Source organism: Malaclemys terrapin, chromosome 4 (genome assembly GCF_027887155.1).
Source record: "Malaclemys terrapin pileata isolate rMalTer1 chromosome 4, rMalTer1.hap1, whole genome shotgun sequence".
Taxonomy (NCBI): domain Eukaryota; kingdom Metazoa; phylum Chordata; order Testudines; family Emydidae; genus Malaclemys; species Malaclemys terrapin.
This window is the reverse complement of record NC_071508.1, coordinates 29,204,362-29,217,472: the sequence shown is the minus strand read 5'-3', so window position 1 is coordinate 29,217,472 and position 13,111 is coordinate 29,204,362. Positions and strand designations below refer to the sequence as shown.

Genomic DNA, 13,111 nt, shown 5'->3' with positions numbered 1-13,111 from the left:
TCAGCGTGACAGGGAAGGGAGCAGAGGTAGCACTTTCCACACCACCATGCTGGCTGGACACCCCATCCAATGCCCACAAGGCACCAGCACCATTGGCTGCCTGTGAAAGCTGCCCGCCAGTCTCAACCCTGCTCCTCTGCTGGGCTCCGCGCGGGATAGAGAAGGTGCCTTTCTCCAACGGATCCAAACCCCGAGGAGGTGTTGCCGTCCCTGGCCGGGGCTGGGTGAGGTGCAGCCCTGATGGGAGCTGCTTCACCCTCTGCCAGGATTTGTGATCTTCACACCAGCTGGCAGGCTGGCCTCAGCCACCAGGCCCAATTCCCTCCCTCATCACCCTGATGTAAATCAGGAGTGACTCCACCAGGCCCGATTCCTCCCTCATCATCCTGGTGTCAATCAGGAGTGACTCCACCGGGCCTGATTACCCCCTCATCACCCTGATGTAAATCAGGAGTGATTCCACTGGGCCCGATTCCCCCTCATCACCCCAGTGTAAATCAGGAGTGACTCCACCGGGCCCAATTCCCCCCTCATCACCCCAGTGTCAATCAGGAGTGACTCCAGCAGGCCCAATTCCCCCCTCATCATCCCGGTGTCAATCAGGAGTGACTCCACTGGGCCCAATTCTCCCCTCCAGTGTAAATCAGGAGTGACATTACTGAAGTCAGTGGTGCCACAGAGGTGTCAAATGCGTGGGAGTGAGAGGAGAATCTGGCCCCAGTCGAACGGCTCAGCCTGCAGTGTCAGCCCCATCTGCGCACAGGGGAGCGAATTCCTCTGTGCAGCAGAACAGCTGGCAGGGCTGCTTTGTATTCGCTCCAGCAGGTTCCTGTAAGGGAGGGGATGCAGGTGTCTGGGCTAGTGCATGGGAGGGGGGGCATGGAGGATATGTCCAGTATGGTGGGGGAGGCGTGTGAGCACGTGTACAAACACACGTGTAGAACGTGTACACCGGAGAGCGTGCCAGTGTGGATCCTTTGTGGGGCATGTTTGTGAGCGTGTGTGACTGTGAAATGGGTGTGGGTGTGTGCCTCTGTGTAGGTGGTGTTTAGAGTGGGTGTGTCTGTGGGGCCAGCAATTGGCTGTTTGGGGGCCATGTGCCCATGTGGGAGTTGCCCTGGGCTGAGTTCAGAGCTGTCCGGGTTTCCCTGTGGAGCAGAGGGTGCACATGGCCCGGCTGCGGCCCCCACCACGCAGCAATGCAGCAGTTGGTGATAACAGACGGGCTGGCTCCCAAGGAGCGGTCACCGAGGGTCACACTATGCCAGCTTGTGCCAGCTGCCTCCTGCTGCATTCGTGGGTAGCCCCGTCTGTGTCTCCTGGGAACAGGCACGAGCTGCCAGGAGCAGTCTGCTCCCGGAGAGGCAGGGTCTGCCTGAGCAGGAGAGCCCGTGGGGGCGCTCCTCTACGGCCTGGGCAGCCAGGCAGGGCTCTGAGCTGGGGACAGGACCCTGAACAAAAGAGCCGCCAGCTCCCCATGGAAGACAGTGGGGCACTTCATGGCACAGGGGCTGCACTGATGGAGGAGAAAAGTCCTGGGAGCCTGCCTGAGCCGGGCTAGACACCAAATGGGCACCTAACGCGCTGTCTGCACAGTCGTACCTGCAGATCGCTTCACACACACACACACGTACCCACACACCGCTACACACATCCACACACGCACACCACTACACACACACATACCCGCATACCGCTACACACAAATCCACACATGCACACTACACACACACACACACGTACCCACACACTGCTACACACACACACATGTACCTACACACCGCTACACACACATCCACACATGCACACCACTACACACACACACACCTGCACACCACTACACACACACATACCCGCACACCGCTACACACACATCCACACACGGACACCATTACACACACACTCGTACCTGCAGATCGCCACACACACACACGTACCCACACACCGCTACACACACATCCACACACGCACGCCACTACACACACACTTGTACCTGCACACCACTATGCACACACTCATAACTGCACATTGCTACACACACACATACACATACTTGTACCCGCTCACTGCTACACATGCACACTCGTACCGATTCACTGCTACACACATGCACATACTTGTACCCGCTCATTGCTACACACACACATTCGTACCCATTCACTGCTACACACACGCACATACTTGTACCCGCTCACTGCTACACACACTCACACACTCGGACCTGCTTGCTTGCTGGGTTTTCTCAGGGGAGCCATTCCCTGGGCGGCACAGCTGGCTCTTCAGGCGGGTGCCCCACGGCCCGGCTCAGAGGAATGGACTGGATTCCCGGAGCAGAGCTTCCCGCTCAGAAACACCTGCACCCACAGACACAGCAGGACTTAGGGGCTCGCAGCCTCCTTCTCCGAGCGCCAAGGTGAAGGCAGGCCCAGGGCTCGAGCAGAGCTTGGACAGTGTCCTGATGCCACCCCCACAGACCCTGCCCAGCCTCTGCTGGGCACCAGCCCAGGAGCCCAGGGCCAGAGTAAACTGGCCTGGCTCCACTGGTGTTACCCCTGCTGCCCCACTGACCCCGGTGCAGTTACACCTGTTAGCTGAGGATCCAGCCCAGCGATGAGCCTTGTCTAGCACGTCCCCTCTCCAACGTACAGGGCAGGCCACCCAGGGTGCTCTGCGCAGGATACTGCGCTTGCTGCTGGGGATGATGGCCAAGGAAGGAGGTTACGTCCAGGCCACAGGCTGGGCCGGTGGGGTAGGACCATCGTTCCACTTGCCCAGCGCTGCTGTGATCCGGTGTCGCCCGGTTACAGGGATTCGCTCAGCACTTAGACCCTTCCTGGGGAGCAGGGCCTGCGGGAGTCCAACAGTGGTTCTGTTAATGCCCCACTCAAAGCGCTGGGGACAGCTGTCCTCCGTCACCTCACCCCCACTGCAGAAGGGTGGACATGCCGCTGGCGAGGCCCTTGTGGCTGGCTGTGCCTCATCTAGCGCCCCTGCTGACAGCTGCTCCAGGCCCGTGGTGGTTGCCTCTTCCCGTGACAGCCTTCGGCCAAGTCTCTCCTAGTCCCCCCCACCAGGGTAACAATCTAACAAATAATTCCAAGCCCTTGTGTGAGCTCTCAGCCCCGACACTGGGCCCAGAGGTTCTTCCGCCCCTTGTCTTAGGGTTTCACAGGGCTTCCATCTGCCAAGCTCACGGTTCTCAAGGTTCACCCTCCTTTCAGGGCAGGGGCTCGCAGGGTCCCCCTGGAGTCTACCGACAAGTCCCCCCAACACAAACTGAAACCACTTCTGCCTCTCTAGGCTGAAACGCCTGTTCCTCTTGAGTTTCCCCTGCTGCGCCCCTCAGCTGAATGTCTCCCCGGGCCAGAGCTGGCACCACTGCAGCTTGCTCCACCATGGTGGCTTCTCCAACTCTCCTGGCCTCTTGCCAGGTTCTTCACTCGAGAGACAGTCCCAGGGCCAGCCAGGCTTCCTCTCCGACCCTGCCAGCCTCTCCCCTGCCAAGGGAGGGAGAGCAGCAGCCCTGCCCACCCCCTGCAGCCCTCTTCTGCTCTGGGTAACCACCCAGCTCCTCCCCCAGCAGGGCTCATCTGGAACTGGGCGTGGCCCACGCTCCTATTAACTCTTTCAGAGCCACCCCGCACACCCAGACTGTGACTCGCTGAAGCCCATGGGCCGGAGCCCTTGGCTGGTGCCCATGGGACTCTGCTATCAACTGTGACACAGCTGTGCCGATCATGCCAGCCGAGGCTCCAGCCCCGGAACCACCTGGTTCTGCTGCAGACTAACTGCCGTGCTGCAGAAAAGCTGTATCCCGACGCCTGGGGGATTTGATCTGGAGAGGCTGCTTGTGTGGATGACGATGCACCCCCAGGAAAGATGGTGGTTGCATTCGATTTAGGGCTTGGCTAGATGAACAGTTACTGTGTGCCAAGCAGGGGCGTCAATCCACAGTGCACCAGCCCACTATGCACTAACCGGTCCTCTGATCCCCTCCTGTTTCGAAGTGGGTAGATCAAAGCTCGCTAGGGAACTGTGACGTTGCACTCCATATGTTTTACGGAAATATGCTAATGAGCGTGAATATAATGTAACTGGAATATGCTTCATGCAAAAGGTCTCTTGTAAGGTATCATTACAAAGGTTATAATCTACTGAGAGTGTTCATCCTATTTGTATGCATGTATCATTCTTGTATCTGAAGCTAGAAATATAAAGTATAACTCTGAGGTACTGTTGTAATTATGCAAAGTGTGGGCCATTGATGATGGTTTAGAATCTTGATGGCTCCCATTGACTAGGACAATTGGCTGTAAGTGGCTCTGTTTACTTGTTAGCCTTCCTGTGTTCAGTAAGCCAGCCCAGGAAGAATGGTGGAATCCATCTTAAACCTGGCGCTTTTCCATGTAGAAGGAGGGGTGGGGATCCAGAGAGACAAAAGATTCCTGCCTTGTGCCAAAGCTATAAAAGGGGGTGGAAGAGAACACAGGATGGTCCAAGTCATGAGAAAGCCCCTGCTTTTCACCTAAGATTCCTGCTGGAACTAACCAGGACTGTACCAGGGGAAAGGATTGGGCCCAGACCAGGAAGGAGTCTAGTCTGTGAAAGAAGCTTATTGGAACATCTCTGAGGCTGAGATTTACCTGTAAATAGTTTCTTAATGTATTAGGCGTAGACTTGCGTGTTTTGTTTTATTTTACTTGGTAACTTACTTTGTTCTGTCTGTTATTACTTGCAACCACTTAAATCCTACTTTTTATACTTAATAAAATCACTTTTGTTTATTAGTAAACCCAGAGTAAGTGATTAATACCTGAGGGAGCAAACAGCTGTGCATATCTCTCTATCAGTGTTATAGAGGGCGGACAATTTATGAGTTTATCCCATATAAACTTCATACAGAGTAAAACAGATTTATTTGGGGTTTGGATCCCATTGGGAACTGGGTGTCTGGATGCTGGAGATAGGTGACCTGCTAAGCAGTTTTTGGTTAAAGTCTACAGCTTTGGGGGTGTGGACCAGACCTGGGTCTGTTTTTCAGCAGGCTAGCGTGTCTGGCTCAACAAGGCAGGGTTCTGGAGTCCCTCCATCCATCCATCCTCATACACGCCGTCCATCCCCATACACCCCATCCATCCATCGCCATACACCCCATCCATCCGTCCTTACATCCATCCATCCCTATACACCCCATCCATCTATCTATCTAATCTATTGATAGATCTATCACCATACACCACATCTATCTATCTATCCCCGTACACCACATCTATCTATCACCTACCTACATTCACCACCATGCATGGAAAGCTGCAGTGAGTCATGCAAAGAACTTGTAGGTCAAGCAAAGATGCTGGCGACAGGTGGAGAGCTGTAGCCATGCATGGGAAAATGGCTGTTCTGCACAGAATGGTGGTCAGTCCAGACTGGGAAGAACCAAGGAAGAGGCAGCGTTGCATGGAGAGAAGAGGCCATGTATGCCCCAGTGGTGGGGGAAGCAGCAAGCCAGAGGGCAGGACCCTGGTGCACAGGGCCACCAGCAAGCCTTGCTGGAGAAGCACTGATGTGCTGAGCTGACCATGCTTTGGAGCCTGGGTGGGACCTGGGTATGCTCCATGTCCTGCCTTGGACAGCCCTGAGATTTGCAGTAGGGGGATATAAATCAGTGTTACTCAATGGACTGCAGCAGTGTTAGGTTGATTTACACCAGCTGATTTACAAACCCATCCTCAGGGACTGCCAGCATCTCTGCAACAGAGAGAGGGACACTGGCAGAGCTGGGTGTGGGGAGTCCAGGGTTGGGCTAGCAGGGGGCTGCGGGATGGGAGTGAGGGGCACCAGCAGAGCTAGACGGCTGGAGGGAGCCCAGGGCTGGGATAGCAGGGGTTGCGGGTCGGGATTGAGGGGCACTGGCAGAGCTGGACAGGGTGTGGGGGGCCCAGGGCTGGGACAGCACAGGGCTGCGGGTCGGGATTGAGGGGCACCGGCAGAGCTGGGTGTATGGGGAGCCCAGAGCTGGGCTAGCAGGAGGCTGTGAGTCAAGACTGAGGGGCACCAGCAGATCTGTGCCGGGGGAAGCTTGCCTGGCCCTTGCTTGCGTTCTGCCCACCTCTCAGAGCATTATGTTCAGCCACAAATGTTTAATAAGAGAACAAAGCAAAACAAGTAAAAGCCCTGACTGCGCAATATTCCTCATGCCGTCCCCTCCCCCTCCTGGGCCTTTCTGCTTGGCGAGATTAAGTGATCAAATATTAATCAGGAGTAATTATCCCTCCTCAGGCACCGCTCTCCTCCCGCAATGTGTGTTCCCAACCCGGCTCTGCTCCCCGCAACCCCTGCCTCTCAGCTTCCCAGCCGGCATGGAGCCTCACCACAGGTCACCGGCTGGGGTCAGGCTGGAGCGCGGAGCTGGCAACTATCTGTGCGCGTGGAAAGCAGCTGCTGAAGATTGAGGAGACGGGAGCAGGTGATGGGCTAGGGCCTCTCAATCCATGCAGGGGGAGAGAGGGGATCGGGGCCATGCCGGGAGGGCCGCGCAGCACAGGACAGCACTGGGGGAAGATACCATGAGGGAGTCTCCCTGCCACCTAGCACTACACGGCGGCACTGGGGTCAGCCCATGGGATGGGTAAACCAACCTCAGCTGAACGCCACGTTCCCCAAACGAGGCATGGGTAAACTCAGTTCCCCCTCGACGACACTACGGGGGTCAGCATGGACTGCAAGGGGAGAGCGCCCCCTGCTGGCCCCTGTGCCCTATAGCACAGCGCCCCTAGCACCGTCCTGGGGTCAGCACGGACTGCGAGAGGAGAGCGCCCCCTGCTGGCCCGCGCCCTATAGCTCAGTGCCCCTAGCACCGTCCTGGGGTCAGCACGGACTGCGAGAGGAGAGCGCCCCCTGCTGGCCCGCGCCCTATAGCTCAGCGCCCCTAGCACTGCCCTGGGGCCAGCACGGACTGCTAGGGGAGAGCGCCCCCTACTGAACCACCCACCTCACTCCCTGCAGACACTGGGTTTCCTTGGGAAAGATCTCCCATCCCAGCAGTGACCCAACCAGACCCCCTGCCAGCACATGGGATCCGCTGTGCTCCTGGGGGTGGGGGATGTGTGATGTGCACATGCCCATGGGTGGGAACTCAGCACACGTCCTTCTTCCCCTCCAGGACCTAGCCTGTCCCGAGGACAGACTCCTCCATCTGCCTCCCCACCTCCCCTTGGGACCCTGCCCAGTGGAATCCCACCCCAGGTGAGTTCTGGGAGTCTCCCACAGCTGCCAGGTGCCCTCCTGCCAGTGCCAGTGAGACCCACTGGGCGGCACAGCAGCCACAACTCACCCGGCAGTTGCCCAGCTCCTCGGCCGACAGGATGATGGTGCCACACTTTTTCCCTGGAATCCCACTGCAGAAGAAAAGAGAGGGGGTCTGAGCCACTAGGCTGGCTCTGCCCAGAGAGCACCCCCGAACCCTGGGCTGGCCCTGCCCCAAGGTCGCCCCCTGGATCCCGGCCACTGGCCCCGCACACTGCTCCCCAGCTGCTGTTTCCATGCCTGGGGCCCTGCGCCCGGGACTCCGCTGCCCGGCCCTGCACCCGAGGCTCTGCTCCCTGGCTCCGTGCCCACCCCCACCTGTGGTCCCAGTCTCGGCCCCCTTACCCCTGTCTGGGTCCCCGACTCCCAGAGACATGGCCCTGCTCCCGGACCCAGCTCTGGGAGCTGGGTGGGTGTGGTCGGGGTAAGGGGGGGCATGAGGTAAAAAGTAAAAACTGCTTTCAGCACCCCCCCATATTAAAAAAGTGTTCCAGCACCACTGCCCGTCCCTGGGATGGCATTTGGAGGGCTGTAATCCAGCGCACTGTGTCTGCGCCACACCTGCCTGCCAAGTTACTGGGGAGCACAGTTCCCCACCCCACCTGGCCTTGTCTGCACCAGGACGCCCCCGAGGTGTCGCTCCCTGGGGTGCAGCCCTGGAACAGACAGGGCTCAGGCTGTTCTCACCCTGCGTGCTGGGTGTCCTGCACTGGCATTAGCTCCAGCTGGGCCCTTGGCAGTGTCACCCTGTAGAGGGGTTTGGCCGGGACTCGTCCCTCTCCGGGGTGGCGGGGAACCACACCGACTCCCTACTTCCTTTCAGTTGTAACGGGGAATTAGCCTGGCCGCGGGGGTCTCGCGCCACGGCAGCAGTAGAGGCAAAACAGTTATTCACACCCAGTCGGGTGTAGTGAGTCACAGGCTCAGGTCCTCAGCCAGGAGCTGAGCAGCACTTATCTGGTCTACAATTTTTGAGAAGTCGTCTGCTTCAGAGATAAAATGTGCTAGTTATTATGTATTTTGATGTGCTGAATTCAATATGACAATTAAAACAACTGATTGGCTACTTTCAGAGTAACAGCCGTGTTAGTCTGTATCCGCAAAAAGAAGAACAGGAGTACTTGTGGCACCTTAGAGACTAACAAATTTATTAGAGCATAAGCTTTCGTGGACTACAGCCCACTTCTTCGGATGCATATAGAATGGAACATATATTGAGGAGATATATATACACACATACAGAGAGCATAAACAGGTGGGAGTTGTCTTACTAACTCTGAGAGGCCAATTAATTAAGAGAAAAAAAAAAAAAAAAAAAAAAACTTTTGAAGTGATAATCAAGCTAGCCGAGTACAGACAGTGTGATAAGAAGTGTGAGAATACTTACAAGGGGAGATAGTCAACGTTTGTAATGGCTCAGCCATTCCCAGTCCTTATTCAAACCGGAGTTAATTGTGTCTAGTTTGCATATCAATTCTAGCTCTGCAGTCTCTCTTTGGAGTCTGTTTTTGAAGTTTTTCTGTTGTAATATAGCCACCCGCAGGTCTGTCACTGAATGACCAGACAGGTTAAAGTGTTCTCCCACTGGTTTTTGAGTATTTTGATTCCTGATGTCAGATTTGTGTCCATTAATTCTTTTGCGTAGAGACTGTCCGGTTTGGCCAATGTACATGGCAGAGGGGCATTGCTGGCACATGATGGCATAGATCACATTGGTAGATGTGCAGGTGAATGAGCCCCTGATGGTATGGCTGATGTGATTAGGTCCTATGATGATGTCACTTGAATAGATATGTGGACAGAGTTGGCATCGGGGTTTGTTACAAGGATAGGTTCCTGGGTTAGTGGTTTTGTTCAGTGATGTGTGGTTGCTGGTGAGTATTTGCTTTAGGTTGGGGGGTTGTCTGTAAGCGAGGACAGGTCTGTCTCCCAAGATCTGTGAGAGTAAAGGATCATCTTTCAGGATAGGTTGTAGATCTCTGATGATGCGCTGGAGAGGTTTTAGTTGGGGGCTGAAGGTGACAGCTAGTGGTGTTCTGTTATTTTCTTTGTTGGGCCTGTCTTGTAGGAGGTGACTTCTGGGTACTCGTCTGGCTCTGTCAATCTGTTTTTTCACTTCAGCAGGTGGGTATTGTAGTTTTAAGAATGCTTGATAGAGATCTTGTAGGTGCTTGTCTCTATCCGAGGGATTGGAGCAAATGCGGTTATATCTTAGAGCTTGGCTGTAGACAATGGATCGTGTGGTGTGTCCTGGATGGAAGCTGGAGGCATGTAGGTAAGTGTAGCGGTCAGTAGGTTTCCGGTATAGGGTGGTATTGATGTGACCATCGCTTATTAGCACAGTAGTGTCCAGGAAATGGACCGCTTGTGTGGATTGATCTAGGCTGAGGTTGATGGTGGGATGGAAATTATTGAAATCATGGTGAAATTCCTCAAGGGCTTCTTTTCCATGGGTCCAGATGATGAAGATGTCATCAATGTAGCGCAAGTAGAGTAGGGGCGTTAGGGGACGAGAGCTAAGGAAGCGTTGTTCTAAGTCAGCCATAAAAATGTTGGCATATTGTGGGGCCATGCGGGTACCCATAGCAGTGCCGCTGACTTGAAGGTATATATTGTCCCCAAATGTGAAATAGTTGTGGGTGAGGACAAAATCACAAAGTTCAGCCACCAGGTTAGCTGTGACATTATCAGGGATACTGTTCCTGATAGCTTGTAGTCCATCTTTGTGTGGAATATTGGTGTAGAGGGCTTCTACGTCCATAGTGGCCAGGATGGTGTTTTCTGGAAGATCACCGATGGATTGTAGTTTCCTCAGGAAGTCAGTGGTGTCTCGAAGATAGCTGGGAGTGCTGGTAGCGTAGGGTCTTAGGACAGAGTCTACATAACCAGACAAGCCTGATGTTAGGGTGCCAATGCCTGAGATGATGGGGCGTCCAGGATATCCAGGTTTATGGATCTTGGGTAGCAAATAGAATACCCCTGGTCGGGGTTCTAGGCATGTGTCTGTACGGATTTGTTCCTGTGCTTTGTCAGGGAGTTTTTTTAGCAGATGGTGTAGTTTCTTTAGGTAATCTTCAGTGGGATCAGAGGATAATGGCCTGTAGAATGTGGTGTTAGAGAGCTGTCTAGCAGCCTCCTGGTCATATTCCAATTTATTCATGATGACGACAGCACCTCCTTTGTCAGCCTTTTTGATTATGATGTCAGGGTTGTTTCTGAGGCTGTAGATGGCGTTGTGTTCAGCATGGCTGAGGTTATGTGGCAAGTGATGTTGCTTTTCCACAATTTCAGCCTTTGCACGTCGACGGAAGCAATCTATGTAGAAATCCAGTCTGTTGTTTCGACCGTCCGGAGGAGTCCATGCAGAATCCTTTTTTTTGTAGTGCTGGTAGGGAGGATTCTGTGGGTTAGTATGCTGTTCAGAGGTATGTTGGAAATATTCTTTGAGTCGGAGACGTCGAAAGTAGGATTCTAGGTCACCGCAGAACTGTATCATATTCATGGGTCTGGAGGGACAAAAGGAGAGGCCCCGAGATAGGACAGACTCTTCTGCTGGGCTAAGAGTATAGCTGGAAAGATTAACAATATTGCTGGGTGGGTTAAGGGAGCTACTGTTGTGGCTGCTTGTGGCATGTAGCAGTTTAGATAGTTTAGTGTCCTTTTTCCTTTGTAGAGAGGCAAAGTTTGTCTTGTAAATGGCTTGTCTAGTTTTTGTAAAGTCTATCCATGAGGAAGTTTGTGTGGAAGGTTGGTTTCTTATGAGAGTATCCAGTTCTGAGAGCTCATTCTTAATCTTTCCCTGTTTGCTGTATAGGATGCTGATCAGGTGGTTTCGCAGTTTCTTTGAGAGTGTGTGACACAGTCTCTCAGCATAGTCTGTGTGATATGTAGATTGTAATGGATTTTTTACCTTTAGTCCTTTTGGTATGATGTCCATCTGCTTGCATTTGGAAAGGAAGATGATGTCTGTCTGTATCTGTACGAGTTTTTTCATGAGGTTGATGGATTTCCATTCCATACGGCTAAATGCAGTGCCTTGCATAATGACAAGTTTCAGAGTAACAGCCGTGTTAGGATACAGACTAACACGGCTGTTACTCTGAAACTTGTCATTATGCAAGGCACTGCATTTAGCCGTATGGAATGGAAATCCATCAACCTCATGAAAAAACTCGTACAGATACAGACAGACATCATCTTCCTTTCCAAATGCAAGCAGATGGACATCATACCAAAAGGACTAAAGGTAAAAAATCCATTACAATCTACATATCACACAGACTATGCTGAGAGACTGTGTCACACACTCTCAAAGAAACTGCGAAACCACCTGATCAGCATCCTATACAGCAAACAGGGAAAGATTAAGAATGAGCTCTCAGAACTGGATACTCTCATAAGAAACCAACCTTCCACACAAACTTCCTCATGGATAGACTTTACAAAAACTAGACAAGCCATTTACAAGACAAACTTTGCCTCTCTACAAAGGAAAAAGGACACTAAACTATCTAAACTGCTACATGCCACAAGCAGCCACAACAGTAGCTCCCTTAACCCACCCAGCAATATTGTTAATCTTTCCAGCTATACTCTTAGCCCAGCAGAAGAGTCTGTCCTATCTCGGGGCCTCTCCTTTTGTCCCTCCAGACCCATGAATATGATACAGTTCTGCGGTGACCTAGAATCCTACTTTCGACGTCTCCGACTCAAAGAATATTTCCAACATACCTCTGAACAGCATACTAACCCACAGAATCCTCCCTACCAGCACTACAAAAAAAAGGATTCTGCATGGACTCCTCCGGACGGTCGAAACAACAGACTGGATTTCTACATAGATTGCTTCCGTCGACGTGCAAAGGCTGAAATTGTGGAAAAGCAACATCACTTGCCACATAACCTCAGCCATGCTGAACACAACGCCATCTACAGCCTCAGAAACAACCCTGACATCATAATCAAAAAGGCTGACAAAGGAGGTGCTGTCGTCATCATGAATAAATTGGAATATGACCAGGAGGCTGCTAGACAGCTCTCTAACACCACATTCTACAGGCCATTATCCTCTGATCCCACTGAAGATTACCTAAAGAAACTACACCATCTGCTAAAAAAACTCCCTGACAAAGCACAGGAACAAATCCGTACAGACACATGCCTAGAACCCCGACCAGGGGTATTCTATTTGCTACCCAAGATCCATAAACCTGGATATCCTGGACGCCCCATCATCTCAGGCATTGGCACCCTAACATCAGGCTTGTCTGGTTATGTAGACTCTGTCCTAAGACCCTACGCTACCAGCACTCCCAGCTATCTTCGAGACACCACTGACTTCCTGAGGAAACTACAATCCATCGGTGATCTTCCAGAAAACACCATCCTGGCCACTATGGACGTAGAAGCCCTCTACACCAATATTCCACACAAAGATGGACTACAAGCTATCAGGAACAGTATCCCTGATAATGTCACAGCTAACCTGGTGGCTGAACTTTGTGATTTTGTCCTCACCCACAACTATTTCACATTTGGGGACAATATATACCTTCAAGTCAGCGGCACTGCTATGGGTACCCGCATGGCCCCACAATATGCCAACATTTTTATGGCTGACTTAGAACAACGCTTCCTTAGCTCTCGTCCCCTAACGCCCCTACTCTACTTGCGCTACATTGATGACATCTTCATCATCTGGACCCATGGAAAAGAAGCCCTTGAGGAATTTCACCATGATTTCAATAATTTCCATCCCACCATCAACCTCAGCCTAGATCAATCCACACAAGCGGTCCATTTCCTG

General features: G+C 52.8%; 1 protein-coding gene across 2 annotated transcripts in view; it reads right to left on the bottom strand.

The window, feature by feature from the left end:
- CPNE5 (copine 5) overlaps positions 1–13,111 on the bottom strand; it is a 192,129-nt gene that overhangs the window by 103,059 nt on the left and 75,959 nt on the right. For both annotated transcript variants that reach the window (XM_054028328.1, XM_054028329.1), the window contains exon 8: positions 7,334–7,397. In XM_054028328.1, coding sequence (XP_053884303.1) covers positions 7,334–7,397 — 64 coding nt within the window. The remainder of the gene's footprint in view (positions 1–7,333; positions 7,398–13,111) is intronic.